At 47.9% G+C, this 14969-nt stretch overlaps 3 protein-coding genes across 4 annotated transcripts; 2 read left to right on the forward strand and 1 right to left on the reverse strand.

Moving 5' to 3' along the window:
- Positions 1-546: 546 nt before the first annotated feature.
- On the forward strand, positions 547-2640 carry LOC1270297 (nascent polypeptide-associated complex subunit alpha). 2 transcript variants are annotated; one of them, XM_308979.5, is made up of 3 exons: positions 547-665; positions 1347-1493; positions 1582-2640. In XM_308979.5, the coding sequence occupies exons 2-3, from the start codon at positions 1367-1369 to the stop codon at positions 2088-2090; spliced, it is 636 nt and encodes a 211-aa protein (XP_308979.2). In that variant the 5' UTR covers positions 547-665; positions 1347-1366; the 3' UTR covers positions 2091-2640. The 2 variants fall into 2 exon arrangements, with proteins under 2 accessions (XP_308979.2, XP_061503300.1); XM_061647316.1 differs by having other exon boundaries at positions 616-665; positions 1347-2640.
- A 656-nt stretch (positions 2641-3296) lies between these two features.
- On the forward strand, positions 3297-7558 carry LOC1270296 (NAD kinase 2, mitochondrial). The gene is made up of 4 exons (XM_308978.5): positions 3297-4371; positions 5845-6560; positions 6633-7038; positions 7118-7558. The coding sequence occupies exons 1-4, from the start codon at positions 4335-4337 to the stop codon at positions 7222-7224; spliced, it is 1266 nt and encodes a 421-aa protein (XP_308978.5). The 5' UTR covers positions 3297-4334; the 3' UTR covers positions 7225-7558.
- LOC1270295 (diacylglycerol kinase epsilon) lies at positions 7269-12159 on the reverse strand. The gene is made up of 5 exons (XM_061647315.1): positions 10903-12159; positions 10279-10826; positions 10044-10209; positions 9815-9975; positions 7269-8794 (listed from the first exon to the last, which is right to left on the reverse strand). The coding sequence occupies exons 1-5, from the start codon at positions 11558-11560 to the stop codon at positions 8675-8677; spliced, it is 1653 nt and encodes a 550-aa protein (XP_061503299.1). The 5' UTR covers positions 11561-12159; the 3' UTR covers positions 7269-8674.
- Between the last annotated feature and the right edge of the window lie 2810 nt (positions 12160-14969).

A 14969-nucleotide genomic window follows, 5' to 3' on the forward strand; every position in this document is an offset into this window, starting at 1 on the left:
TAGGGCCTTAACAATTTATGCCAACAATCTTGGGTTTTTAATTATCTGCCTGCCCAATACTTCATTAGCGTTCATAGAAAATTTACAGACTAAAGATAACCATTTTTTTGTTATTTGGAACGTCACTAGAATTATTGTAAAAGCTTTGATTAAACTTAAGTGATTATTGGCCAACATAGAAAACGTACCTGATTTTTATACAATTCATATGGTATTTTTTTAGAAATACGGCCTTTTTGGACCGTTACTCCTGAATAAAAAAAATAATAAAAATATGGTAAATTTATTTCAAACAAGGTTTTTTTTTTAATTAAAGCTTATCACTTAAAGATTGGAGGCAAATAAATTTAAAATTTAAATTACAATCGGTTTTTCAATATGAAACCAATTTCTACAATACGTTTGCTGCGAAATGTTTTACATGCACTTTCAAACGTGTAACGTAACGTTTGAATTACCCCGTAACGTCGTTTTCAAACTCGCACAGGGTGCTTCCGCAACAAAAACCCAAATTACCCTGCCCCCTGTGCTGGACCGGATCGGATCCGTTCCGCTGTCGGAACTTTTTCGCTCCATCAGAGTCCGCTCTCGTACGTCCATCACTAAACTTCCGGCATCTCGTTCTCGAGCTCTTACCGCGTTTCGTACCGTGCGATATAACTGGTGTAAGTAGTGTTTTCCGACTGAAATTCGCCATGAAATTACCCTCGAAATACACTTCCGTGTGCCGGACCGCTAGCAGCAACTGTGCACGCGTGCCGAAAGTGTGTGGAAAACTGGTTTTTGCAAGCATTTCGCTGCCGAAATGCCGTGTGCGGGCTGGCTGCTCGCCGTTCTGTACCGCCCCGGCGCTGTGTCAAGTGCGCCGGCTTCACATCCATGCCCCGGCTGTGTTGTGAGCTTGCAAAGATCTGAAGTGTGGTAAAACCGCATGGAAAAGGGTTCGGTTTTTGGGCGTGCGGTTTGTGAATTTTCGACTGGAAGCGATATTTGATGCTGCTCAGCATAATGTTGACATTTGCCGGGGCGATAGGCGCGCAGCGACCGCAAAATGAGATTGTGTGTTTTCCTTTCGCTGCGGTTGCGGCCCTTAGCACACGCTTCTTCGCTAATGCGTGCATATACACTCGCACAACTCCACACATGACATTCAATACGTTCTGTGCGTTCTTTCATTTTGACGTTCCAGTTATTGCGCGGTGGCCCCGGAGCCCGGAAGTGTGTGCTGTATTTCCTCAATCGATCTAGAAGCCTATTATTCAGCGTGTGTGAAGTAATTTTTAACGAAAAACCTCCATTCTTTCATTTCATTTTCCGTACCGCGTACTCCCGTTCACAACCGCTAGCTTGACCTTCACCTCTCAACATGCCGGAGTTGACTGAAATTACGGAAAGTGCGGCCGCCGCCTCCAGCGGAACCACAGAAGCCAAGCTGGAAGATGCTCTCAGTGACACAGAGACCGAGGATTCTATCCCGGATCTGGAAGATGCAGGTAAAGTTTGATTTCAATCAAAGTTCCACACAATTAAATGCATTTCATCCTCATCTAACCTCTCTATTGCTCTCCTGTTCGCCTTCAGGTGCCGCTGCAACGACACAGCTGTCCGCCGGTGAAATCCCGGACATCTCGAAAGCGAAACAGTCGCGCGGTGAGAAGAAGGCCCGCAAGATCATGTCCAAGCTCGGGCTGAAGCCGGTCCAGGGCGTCAACCGGGTAACGATCCGGAAGTCCAAGAACATCCTGTTCGTGATAAACAACCCGGACGTGTACAAGAACCCGCACAGCGACACCTACATCATCTTCGGCGAGGCCAAGATCGAGGATCTCACCCAGCAGGCGCAGGTGGCGGCGGCGGAGAAGTTCAAGGCGCCGGAAGCGACACCGGCCGCCGGCGAGGCGTCGAGCTCGACGAACGTCGTGACCCCGATCGCCGAGGAGGACGAGGAGGAGGTGGACGATACCGGCATCGACGACAAGGACATCGATCTCGTCATGTCCCAGGCGAACGTGAAACGTGCAAAGGCCATCCGCGCGCTCAAGAACAATGAAAACGACATCGTGAACGCGATCATGGAGCTAACCATGTAATAATGTAATTTGTTCGGCAGCGCTGCACCACACAAAAACACAGACACACATACATACAACATCAAGAACAACAACAACAACAACAAAATTAGTTTGTCTCTGTTAGTGTTTTTTCACAAGCCCTTTCCCCGTTCCCCGCCCAAAGCCGAAGGCCATGTGTGGGCAAGCATCGTGAGCACACGTGCGTGGAAAATACGTTACAACGGACACATTACATCCCCCACTTCTTCGTGCTCGCTTGTGTCGCCTATTGCAGGGCGTTTCTGGATTTTGGAAGGAAACTAATCTAGTGTCCTGGAAAGATGTCGATTGCAACAGGCACAAGGGTGAAGAGAATGTGCGTGTATGTGTGTGTGCGCAAGCGCGAAAGAGACTGCCTTTTTTGGCGCAAGGCGTTTTGCGTGCGCAACCTCGTTCGCGTGTTTGATATTGTTGCTGTTGCTGCTGCTGCTGCGGCTGCACCCCTTCATTATCCCCTCTAACATTACATCAAGTAAAACCGAATGCTAAGATTATATCGTAAACGGTAATAAAACCTAAACCTACAAAAGATAAGAGAACCTTTCTGTTAGTCCAGGCCGGTGGAGATGTTTCCCCTCTGCATACATCTTTTTGCGAGATCCCGAAGGTGCAAACGCTTTATGCATTTTAGCCCTCGCGTTCTCTCCGTTTTCAGTTGGCGTTGGGCGTGTTTTGAACCGGAGTTGTCACATAACTCATACTAATACCGTACCATCTCTAAAACATGGCATCTAACCAAAAAAATGAAAAGGGAGCGCGAAACCTACGTTTCGAAGAATAAAAGTTTGCTTAGAAGCGACTGTTAAGCTAAGCTGAATGGGATTTTTTATTTCATTAAAACGAACTTAACATTGTGGAATCTTAGTTTGCTTTTTAAAAACCTTTATCACCTTTCTGGCCTCATCTATTCGGAGAAGAAAAAGCACAAGCCTCGATATGGAAATAGATTTTAATTTCAAAATCAAATCATTCCGTACTCTGCGAGCGTGCCCCAACGGAGCAAAGGAGGAAGCAAACATTATTGATCGAAATGTGTCGTTAATTTATAACAAATTTGTTGGTGTCAACATTATTCTCTTAATTTCAGGACATTTTCAATCCTTTTAGTCGCAGTTTTACTAGAAATCGTTTCACAAACTGTCAAACCTTTTAACCGTCTCCGATCGAAATTGGGCGCCACAGTTTCAAACAACTCACTCACTGTCATTTCCATATGTTTTTTGGGACGGTATGAAAGGGAACGGGTAGGGGGCGGCCCGGTGGGTTTATAATTCGCGAATTGTGTGCCACCGGCATTTTTGCCATCTATAAATATTTACCTTCCCCGTTCAGGCAGGAAGGCACGGAACAAGCAAGGAGCTGTGCAACTGTGTCCTTCTTAAAAGAAGAGCCTTATCGTGTTTTCTTTCATAACACAGCATTAAAACGAAAGGAGCAAGTGTGAGTTTTCCCGGCATAAGCGAAAGAAAACTCTCCTGGGCTGGTAATTTTCCACTTGCTTGTACGATAACCGAGCGGAGCGGATCGTGTACCCGCTGTAGCGAGAGTGGAGGGCACTCAGCATCATCATTCCACACCATCACTTCTTATCGCGCCCGCCGCTCGACGTCCCTGGGCTTTCGGGTCCCACCGGCCACCAAACGGGCCTGCTCCGTGTGCTTACGTCGAATATCCTTATCAGTAGCGAGACGCGTGTGCAAGCAAACGGTCGAGAAACCGTAGTCGTCGTCGTCGTGCCTGTGTCTGGTAGCGAGCGAGTGATCAAAAACAGTGAACAGAAAAAGTTCAGGAAGATATCCACGGCTCCCTCCGTCAAATCCGTGGCTTGGGCAAGGTTTCTCTTTCCTTTCCGCTTACTTCCCCACTACTTCCTCCATTGTGTGCTGTAGTGCTGGGAGCGTGTGTGTGTGTGTGTGTGTGTGTGTGTTTAAATGCACTTTGCGAATCCCCAGCGAGATCAACTAACACGATGCGCGATGTAATCTGCTGAGCGAGTGAGCATTACAGTGACTGTGTGTGAGTGTGTGTGTATTCAAGGTTAAAGGAAGACACACGGGAAAACGGCACCGCGGGTTGGGTGCAGTCGAGGATACTGGAATTTCCCGTCGGTGCAGGCAGTCATCATCAAACAGCTCGTCTTCTTAGTTCAAGTGCACCGAACAAGGGAACGAAACTAAGAGCAACAGTGCAGTAGGTTTGCTTTCGGTTCGCGTTCAAACACAAATGTTCCACTTTCATCAACTGCTGCGGCATGTTTCAGGTGAGTGAGCGGGTTGGGAAAGGCACTATAAAGCCCCATTATTGTCAAGCCAACCGGTTGCGCATCGCGTACTTTGCAAAAGACACAGGAACAAAAACCGGTTCATGCAGTTTCCTTCTAAATTCTTTGTAGGGTGAAAGGTCCATCCTAGTAGCAGGCGTGTGCAAAGTGTGAACGAAATCAGCAGTTACCTAGCAACATGACGCGTGTTGTTTCGTTTTTATTTGGTCCACCGTACGGGAGCAGGGGACTCGTGTTAATCTGAAGCATAATTAACACAGCGAACCCCACAGACATTTGTCAGAAGAACGGCGTGCCCAAACCTCACACATATTTGCGTCTCGCAGGCAGGCAAGGCAGAAAGGAAGGAACAGAAAAAAGCCTCCAACGGCCAATCTTTGTCTTCTGACGTATATTTGCAGCCTTCGTTCGTCTTGCGTTCCGGCGTAAGATCACGTTCGAACGGCGAGAAGAGCGCGGAACGTCACAGCACAATCTTATCAGCCTCCTATTGATTGCGAAGTATTGCGTGTGTGTGTGTGTGTGAGAGAGAGAGCTCACCCCATCCCCGAACACACCCCAAACTGGCCAACACATTCGCCCGAGCAGGGAGAGAGGAGGGCGCACAGATTTCGCGGATAGATATTTGCTATATAATGCCCCCCATGGTCAGGCAAACGGCGCCGCCGCCGACGACGACGATGACCCGACACTGTACCGCACCACTTGAACAAGAAACCTTTTTACGATTTAGATTTTTTCCTTTTTGCGTGAAGGGGCAATCATGCTCATTCAGACGATTGAGCAACGATTAATAAGATGCGTCATGTGTGTTTTTGCTGCTGGATGGCTGTCTCTTCCGGTGGCAATAGAGATAGACGTATGAAACAGAGAGGAAACCTAGACGCTAATCAATCAATGAAGCCCACTGCCGAGGGGGAGTGTTGTACCATCATACATCTTATCGATCGGTCGTTCTGCTGCTGCTACGCGTAATATAAGGTTTTTGATGGCGCCATCATCCTCAATACAGCTCGGCAGCTAGATGGCTGTACGGCTTTAGTCCACAGTTCGGCCTCATAATCTGATCAGAGTAGGCCCCCATTCGCCTCCCACAACACAAACATGACCCATCCAGTAGGCCGCACTGGCAGATGTGACAGATAAGATATTTATTGGGACGAACCAACCCGCCGGGTGGCGTACCAATCGTTGCCACTTGTTGTGCAAAATGTGTAGCCTACGACGACACCGACAAATGTTTGCATTACTCCGAAGCCTTTTACGTTCTTTTTTTTTTTTGTTGTTGTTGCTCACAACCCCTATCTGTTGCGACGTGAAGTGAGATAAAAACCGGCGTTGTGTTCTTATTTGGTCAACGTGCGCTTGTTGTTCTCCGCGCTTACTTTTCCGCGACAAACAAATGCTTTGCAAACAGCTTTACTCTCCCCTATTCCTCTTTTCCGCTTGCAGGACTCCACCACCACACCACCACGCTCCAGCATGCCCTGAAAGCGCAGCAGCAGCAGCGCCGCCAGTTCGGTAGCGGCGCGCGGGAACAGCTGCGCCGCGTGCTCGTCGTGTCGAAGCTGACCCGGCTCGAGTTTGAAAAGATCCGCGAGGAGCAGCTGAGCGACGAGTGTCTGGAGCAGAGGATCCGCGACCGGGGCACCGACTACGATGCGCTCAAGTACTACCACCACCTGCACAAGGACGTCGAGCGGCAGGTGGTGCGATCGTTCCAGCAGCACGGCATCGAGGTGCAGGTGGTGAACCGGATCACCATCCACAAGGACGCGCTGCAGTGGGCCGACCTGATCGTACCGATCGGGGGCGATGGGACGTTCCTGCTGGCGGCCGGCCGGGCCAGCCCCTTCTTCCTGTCGAACGGGAAGAAAACGCCCGTCGTTGGGTTTAATTCGGATCCGCGCCGCTCGGAGGGCAGGCTCATGCTGCCGAAGCAGTACTCGGTGCGGGTGGACGAAGCCGTCCGGCGGATCATTGCGCAAGACTTCCGGTGGATGCATCGGTCCCGCATCCGCACGACGCTGGTCGGTGCGGCCACGACCGAGCGACCGTCGCCGATGGATCTGCACGAGTTCCATTCGCAGCCGGTCGAGCATCAGGAGGTAATGTCGACCGCACCGAACGGCAAGAGTCGCATCCTGCCCTATCTGGCGCTGAATGAGGTAAGCATAGGGAGGAGATTAGGTTTGACCAGCGGAATTGCACACTAATGCGCTACCAATCGCGTTTGGCAGGTTTTCATCGGCGAAATGCTTTCGGCACGCGTGTCCCACCTGCACCTGCGCATCGACAGCTCGGACGTTACGACGAAAACGAAGAGCTCCGGCCTGTGCGTCAGCACCGGCACCGGCTCTACCTCGTGGCTGACGAGCATGAACCGGCTGTCGACGAACAACGTGAAGGATTTGCTAGCGATCGTGCGCAAACGGACGGGCCGGACGGGCAGCCCGCTCGACACGATCGATCCCGAGTCCGTGTCGCAGGAGTACAACGATAATCTAGTGTTTGCGCCCGACGACCCCCGGCTGTGCTACTCGATCCGCGAGCAGATCTGCGTGGGCGTGTGGCCGAACCCGAAGGGGCTCGAGTCGCGCGGCTTCGCCAAGGAGATATTCGTCAAATCGCGCTGTGTCGATGCGAGTAAGTCGACGGTTTGGGGGTGTAGCACGTTGGTTTCGGTCTGATTGTTCGAATCTCGGTTTGCTTTCCTGTGTTGCAGGTCTCGTGATAGATGGTAGTATTGCGTACAACTTCAACGATGGTGCGCGTGCCTTGCTGGAAGTGTATCCGGAAGATTCGCTGCTCACGATCGATATGGATGACTGATTGATGGGAAGTTTGCTTTTGTTACTTGTTACTGGACTGGACTGTTTTTATTCTTTCGAAACTCCGCACATCGCACGAGTTCCCGAGCTCTTCCTGGCTGGGATACCACAAAAAAAAAACGCTAGATTGTATGAAAAAACGGCCCCTTAATTGTGTAAGTTATTGCAATAATGCACTACCGAACGGTGGTGCAGATGGTGCATTTATTTATCGACCCCCCTCTTCTCCTTAACCCCGCCCCTACCACACGTACGCGCACGCGAGCACGATAGCGTATGCAATTATACTGTAAGTAGAAAGTGTAATAAATTTGGTATCATTTTTTATACATATACATATCGCCTCCTCTGCACTGTTCTATTCTTTTCCTCTGCCGTTCATGGTCACAATAAGTGCGCACGAAAATGCTCATACGCAGCCGCATACGACTTAATATTATTATTACGCCTTTCCTTCAATGCCGCGGCTGGTGGTGTGGAAGGGTGGACATTGTTTGTTTACCTTCTATTCTGTCGCACTGTGTTACAATCACTAGCAACAACGCCGTTATCAGTGAATCTTTTGCCTTCAGACGCCGTGGCTTCTGCTTCCGACATCCATCCGACGGCTTCCTGGGGCGCTTGGTAAATATTATTGATATTTGGTAGAGCAAATGGAAGCGTCCCCATCACCACTCGCCGCCCTGTAGAACCTAAGCTAAGCTAATTACGCACACTGTGGCTGGGCGTGTGTAAAATCATTTCCCCTCGCCCGGGTCAATAACAAGATTTGCAGCAAAGATTATGCAGTTCTTCGCGCGGGCCGATTATTTCGGCGTAGTTCTATGTATATATGTTAAATATTAAGTGTGTATGAGATCAGTGTGTTGAGCCGCAGTTTCAGTGATTTAGCGAGAGCTTAAAAACGTTAGTTTGGCGCGAGTACAAAGTACCACGGTGGTGGAATTTTTAACAGATATAAAAGTGTACACAGCGAGTAAACTTTTCCTTTCCGTGGGATTAATATTAAGGTGGTTTCTGCTTTGATACATATTATACTCGAAGAAGGGGGGTTATACAACCTAATAAGTTTATATAGTGAGAAGGTGGAACAACAAGAAAAAAGTGGGTTGCTTCGATTCAATACTGAGCGCAAGCAAAGATTACCCACTGACACACATTCTCAACAAACACACACACACACACACACACGCACACACGACGCACAGACACGTGCGAAAATTCAACAATAAATATGGACTTTGGCTTCTCCGTCAATTCCTTGGTTCGCGAATAATAACCCGTTTGCGTGAGGCGCGACGCTACACTACTGCGCTACAGTAATAATAATATGCGAGAGAGCAACACGTGTTTGGAGATTCGTGTTGAGTGGAGCGTGGTTCGATCAACAGCTTAAGTTCGATCCGCCTTTTTTTAAGTATTCGTGAATGGCAGTTTGCGTACGTAAAGGCTCAATTCTTTACGTCCTTAAGCATCGTCGCTTGGCCGTAGTGTTGAATGTTAATATCACAGGGCGATTGCATCCACGGTTCACCGTCCGCCTGCATCGGGAGCGTTCGTTTCAGGACGATCTGGAAAGAATAATGCGTAGTTAGTTGATTTATATTTATAGCATATAAATAGGGTAACTGTAGCAGTTTCCGGCAGTGTACCTGTTTTCGGCGGGGTAACTAAAAACATGAAATCATCCAAAACGCGTAATAGATAGTCTCGACACATTTTTTTTTAAATCGCTCATTTGCTATTCATATAAGAAGTTTCACAACATTTCCTTGCATATTTTTCAAAATATCTCACAAAATGTGCAGAGTTCAACATTTTTCGGCAGATTTGCTGTCCGCCAACAGTTCGGCAGGTTTCGTCATAAAGAGAACCAGAGCAGTAAAACAATGTTGTTTTTGTGTTCTTTACGGAAGATTCTATGGGTGCAGAATGTATGCTAGCCCGCTTGGAATTTTAATATCACGAAAAACAAGTAATTATTCACTTTAAATGTTGCCAAAAATACGTACACGGTAAATGTAGATTTTTGACCGATCAATGCTGTGGGCTCCTGCCGAAACTTGAAACAATAACACACTTTTGATTTTGCTCAATATACCTTCATGATCAGAACACTTAAATGCGTATGTCGACACTTAATACGACATTTTTTTTATCAAATAATACCAATTTCGCTATACATAATCCAATAACTTGAGAGAAAAATAATAATTTGTGCACCAGTTGAAGCCGTACTCTATTGCCGTCAGACTAGCCCTCTTTGCTGCAATGCCTACTTTGTGTGTAACTCACATCAAAGAGACTTTAAAAACTGCCAGCAAAAACGACCAAAATGGGCAGCAGAAAATTAATAATTTAAGTGCTTTTCAACACCAATCTTTGGAAAGCGAGAGTGCGAAACTGTTTGAAACATTTTTGTCTACCTATTAGCATTTATAAAAACATTTACATAATACAATAGTTTATCGTTCAAAATAACGTCACTTTCATGAAAAATATTTAAAAATTGTTCGTGTACGAGCAGTTTTTGTGGAACTGCTGCACTAACCGGCCCAATACTGGTACAGTTACCCTAATAAGATACTTACGCGCACACTTTTTGCCTGCCCGAGGCGGACCGGCTTGCTGAGGCCCACCTGCAGCTGAGCTATGTGGAAGGACGAAACCACACCGAACACCTCCAAAATGCCGTCGGAAATACTGTGAATTTCCTTCATAATGCTGTGCGTGGGAGAGTTTTTGCTCATCTCTAAAAAGGGACGAAAGGTTTGGTACAATTACTGTTTGAGCTGCGCTGCTTCGCGACGGATTGCATACCCCATAGCTTAACGCCGGCACCCCAGGAATCGATGTTCAGAACGACGACGGACTGCAGGGACGGTAAATCGATGCGCACACCGTCCAGGTACAGGTCCAGGTGCTTCTCCAGCTCCACACAGTCCTGCTGCACCACTTGCTGCGTGCCGAAGCAAAGGTACAGTAGCTAGTAATGGCACGAAGGCAAATGAGCAATTAGAAACTATTCACCAGCCAATCATCCACTTACACTTACCTTGTTCACAAACCGGCTACTGTACAGATAGAACGAACTTTCCCGCGCCTTGTGGAAGTTGAGTGTGACCAGCGCGTCCACCCCGACCGACAGATAGTTGTACATGTAAAAGTGGCGCGACTGGCTGAAACCGGGCACGTGAAACCTTGCCAAGCTGGAGTGTGTGTTGATTTCCGCCAGCCAGCGATCCAGCTGTACCGTTTCCGCCTGCGCAATGCGCGTCAGGTAATCGATCGGATCGAACTCGTCCGGCCCTTCGGCACCCCATCCGAGCACGCGCGACAGATCGTTGCCGGTGCCGAGCGGCAGTATGGCCACCTCCGGATGTGGCTCAACCTTCATCTGCAAGATGGTGTTCAGCACCCAGCCTACTGTGCCGTCACCACCGGCAACCAGTATGCGGCAGCGGGTGGGCGACGCGTGTATAGCCCACTGCAGGGCCTCGTGCGGCCCGTGCTGACCGAGCTCGAACACCTGCAGCGGATGAAGGATGCCGCGCATGAGGGCCACGACCTGGTCGGCACCGCTGCTACCGGATTTGGAGTTTGCTAAAACGATACGATGGCATTACATTGGTCAAGACATGTCGCTGCCTTTAGTTTTCAACCCATTCAATGCACTTACCAACCACGATCAGTGGTCGCCAATTCGCCTTCCATTCGGGCGGTATAATCCCGGTCAGATGCACCTTCTGGGCGACCTTACTGCGCGACGCCAGTATGCATTTCGGCGGAAAGATCATCTCCTTGAACGGGCCAAAATCGCACAGCGTCGAGGACACCTCGCTGAAGCACTTATCGTGTGCCATCCGCTGGCACCAGGCACACCGCTGCCCGAACAGCCCCAGCTCCGAGGTCTGATCGATATCCTCCCGGCACACGCAGCACTCCGACCCGAGCGGCAGATTGCCCTTCACCCACAGGTGCCGACAGGTGGAGCCGTCGTCCGCCCGCGTACGAATCCGCAGCTGCTTGCAGGGGAACTTCTCGTCCGCCTTGCGCACGCACCCGTTGTCGGAGCAGACGCCGCAGCTTTCGCAGAAATGCCCATTGGAGGACATGGACGTATCGCACACGGAACAGACGCAGCTGCGCGCCAGCAGCTTCACCGACTTCCAGGCGTGGCGGCGGCAGTTGTCCGGTATGTACACGACGTCCTCCTTCAGGAAGTACCGCCCGGCGAGCCACATCAGCCCCAGCCCGAGCAGCACCGACACGAACAGCGTAAAGCTGAAGTCGAGCATTACGCCAGTATTCGAGAACGGACGCAGCGAGAAGCGCATTAAGGGGGTTCGGCTGACCCTTAAGACGACCACCGTTTTGTTGTTGTTGTTGTTGTTGGGCTCGCAACAGTACGTAGAGAAAGGGAAGGAAAGGAGAGAGATGGGCCGAAAAAGGGCGCTCCTGCACGGCGATTACTTTACTTTACTACGGCTACTGGGACCGATCTCGCTGGAATGTTGGTGAGCGTCTTGCTGCTCCTGCTTGCATGCACACAACCCCCTTGGCCACTTTCACCGGAATGCAAATGATGCTGGTGCAGTGCTACTGCAGATGCACCTTCGCTTCGCTGGTTTGCTTGGTGCAGTGTGCAACTTTGCTACCGTTGCGATGGTACCGATGCACGTGCGAATGATAAGCATTGAACAACACAGCACCAAAACACTAAACACTATAGTACCCGTACAGAACAGTCGTTCCTTGTTTTTTGTTTCTTTTTTTTGCGTGGGAATAATACTGACACACTTAGCCTGCGTAAGTGCAACGGCGTAGAAAATGCAGCCCAGCTTTCGCCCGTGCTGGAACACGAACAGTTGATGTATGTAAACAAACCAGATGTGCACTGCGGTCGGCCCTATAGGACATTCGGTTGACGTCCACGCTAAATAATATTAAAAGAAATAATTTTATTTTTGGAAATATCCCATATTTATACATATTTATTAGATAATACCGGATAATTAGTGATTATTAGATTTATTATGTGGCGACTGATACGTAAATAACGAAATAAAACCTTCATTTGTTGCAAGTGGGAAGCTTTCGCATCGGTTTAGCACTCCTGCACAGAAACCCTTCAATGTGAAGGGCTACTACACTCGCACAAATGAAGCTCACATGTTGGTTGAATTTCCGTAACGAATAAACTGATTTTTAGGTAAAACAAATCGATTTCAAACAATTATTTACTAATTGTGTTCAACTTTGCAGAACAATTTCGATCACCATCTTATGTAAAAGATAAAAAAATCATTGACTTAAAACACCTAAATATCTTTTTTTGTAGTTTTCTATATATTTTTAAACAGTTTTGGCATAATATTGAGAAAATGATTCATTTAAATGAAAATGAAAATTATTTCAAATCTTTTCAAACAATAGCTTTCAAGCAGCTCTTAATCAGCTTCAGAGCGTGAGCAGCTTTTAAACAGCTTCTTAGTAGCGTTGAGGTGCAAGCAATTGGGCAACGTTGAGGAGCCGAAATATGATTTACAAGAGCACTTGTTTTACAGAATTAACTAAATTCACCTTGTTTTAAATTTTCAAATCAAACTTTATTAAAAACATGCATGAGCGCCACAGATTAAGCTTAAATGACTAAAAAATCAAATATCCATAGAAAAAAAAACGCAAGCTCCAAATCTTCACTGGTTTGCTCAATAGATGGCGTATTACAACTCATCATTACATTGCTGTCCTTTTCTTGCAATGTGTTTCGACAAGTTTCATCTTATCATCTTATCACTTATATAGCCTTCTAACTTTCTGAGCAAACATCTATATGAATAGTCGTGTGGTAAGATACATTAGTATCGACACCAACGACCATTACTCAAATCGCACTTGCTTCAGTGCTGGCGGTTTACAATGGAGTTTATTATTTAAACAATCGTATCGCCGTTCTAGTTCTAGCGATGCATGCGATCAATGCGAAACATACAAAAGTACAGAGGATATGATGAGAAAGCTCTCAAAGCGAAGAAAGCTCCGCTGTGTGGCTATCACACCAACAGATGGCGCCATCAGCTTTTATGCTATTTTTAGAATGCATGAGTCGTTTGCCGTCTGCTGAACAGTATTTTTATATTCCGTTTAGCTTAAGAGCATGAGCCGTTTAGAATCCTTTTAGTGGTCGTTTAGTGGTTTTATGGGCTTTGGGTGTAATCAATCTGTGAAATTGTAAATTATTCACAATCATGTACGATGGGACAGAACGCCTGCAGTACGGCACTGCACAAAACCATACAGCTCGCATAATTGCATGGCAACATCATCTGCATAAGCTGCGCAGTAGAAGCGCATAACAACTCGCCATCTATCAACGCGCAATCTAGCGGACAATGCACCTTCAACACAAACGGAGTGATTTATTTAAAAAAAATCATTTCCATCTCGCGTCCTGAAGCTTCTTCCGACTTCCACAAAGCGCTTGACCTCAAGCATGATGACCTCAGCATAATCACATATCTGCTCACACATTCACGTGAAAGGCAGCATCCTACGTTTTGCGATATGCCAGACCAGGCTGTACGACGGCTTATCAGCCCGTTTCCCTACGCCACAATTAAGCATTACGAGTTCGCGGAACGAGCATGAAAAGCCAAAATAAATGCTCGAAACTAATATTGAGGTCATTAACATTCGGACCGCTACCGATCGCAACCAATCCAAAGCTAACGGGCCAATACATTTGGACGACACAGGTCGCCAGAGGGTAAACGTAATCGGACGATGGTTGAAAGACAAAACGACTAGCACGTTTCTACTCCACCGTGGCTGCGTGTTGATTTTTAGCACCAGCGAGACTAACAAAGAATACGCGATGTTTCGGATTTCGGATCTTACGGGTACGGTACGGTGCGACGCTGATAGCTGTAGCTGCTGGCGCTCGAAACTCTTCTTCACTCCGCTCCACTGGAAGATTACAACCACTGCCAGTGTCCAGATTGCGGATGCGTAATTCATCTTGTTGTGTGTGTGGCAGAAGTGGCAGAATGCGCGATTCGGTAGCTTTGTGCTTCACGTTCCGGCAAGCATCATAATTCGACAGCGACGCGTCTTGGCCGCGATAAGATAAGACGCCGCCGCGCACCATCCGTCTCCGTACACGGTGTTAATTGCAAGTCAAAATCACACTCACCTCGGCATCAGCGTCTCCATTCGGCCAGAACGGATGCCCGGACTGACCAGAACAACCTTGGCTTCTGACTTTTCTGGGGCTTGTGCATGCATTGGGCCGGAGAAACTACGCCCTGTGGTAGTAAAAGCCGAGATCGAAATGAGGTCACCGGAAGTGGTACTTGCGTCAGTAGCGTTTGACCAGATTTGGAGGAGAAGTCTGGTAACGTAATGCTGATTTTCTGCGTTTCTGTAATGAAAGAATTAACCTTCCAGCATGAACCATTCACTCTCCAGAAAGATCACGTGCTTGTAGATCCTCCAAGTGGAAGCGCAAAACGTGCTCAATGAATGGTAGTAGCACCGAAATAGATGGCCCACTCCCCAAGCAATAAATATCACCATGGCTTTATCTGATTGATAAAGAATGGTGACCATTCGCCCAGTACCTGACACCCACCGAATGTGATTGTAGACTGAACATCCTCGAAAGGGCGATGGCGCCAATGGTTCCTTGCGTGACAGTATCAAACGCCGTGGTATCAATCAATCCACTATCTTCCCTCCATATGC

The sequence above is a fragment of the Anopheles gambiae genome, chromosome 2 (assembly GCF_943734735.2).
Source record: "Anopheles gambiae chromosome 2, idAnoGambNW_F1_1, whole genome shotgun sequence".
Classification (NCBI taxonomy): Eukaryota; Metazoa; Arthropoda; class Insecta; order Diptera; family Culicidae; genus Anopheles; species Anopheles gambiae.

Bases quoted from the DNA above. Each gene is read 5' to 3' on its own strand.
- LOC1270297 (XM_061647316.1), top strand. From the start codon at position 1,440: ATGCTCTCAGTGACACAGAGACCGAGGATTCTATCCCGGATCTGGAAG.
- LOC1270296 (XM_308978.5), top strand. From the start codon at position 4,335: ATGTTCCACTTTCATCAACTGCTGCGGCATGTTTCAG. The intron at 4,372-5,844 runs GTGAGTGAGCGG...TTCCGCTTGCAG, and splicing joins ACTGCTGCGGCATGTTTCAG to GACTCCACCACCACACCACC. The intron at 7,039-7,117 runs GTAAGTCGACGG...CCTGTGTTGCAG, and splicing joins ATCGCGCTGTGTCGATGCGA to GTCTCGTGATAGATGGTAGT.
- LOC1270295 (XM_061647315.1), bottom strand. From the start codon at position 11,560: ATGCGCTTCTCGCTGCGTCCGTTCTCGAATACTGGCGTAATGCTCGAC. The intron at 10,827-10,902 runs GTAAGTGCATTG...GTATCGTTTTAG, and splicing joins GCGACCACTGATCGTGGTTG to CAAACTCCAAATCCGGTAGC. The intron at 10,210-10,278 runs GTAAGTGTAAGT...TGCCATTACTAG, and splicing joins GTAGCCGGTTTGTGAACAAG to CTACTGTACCTTTGCTTCGG.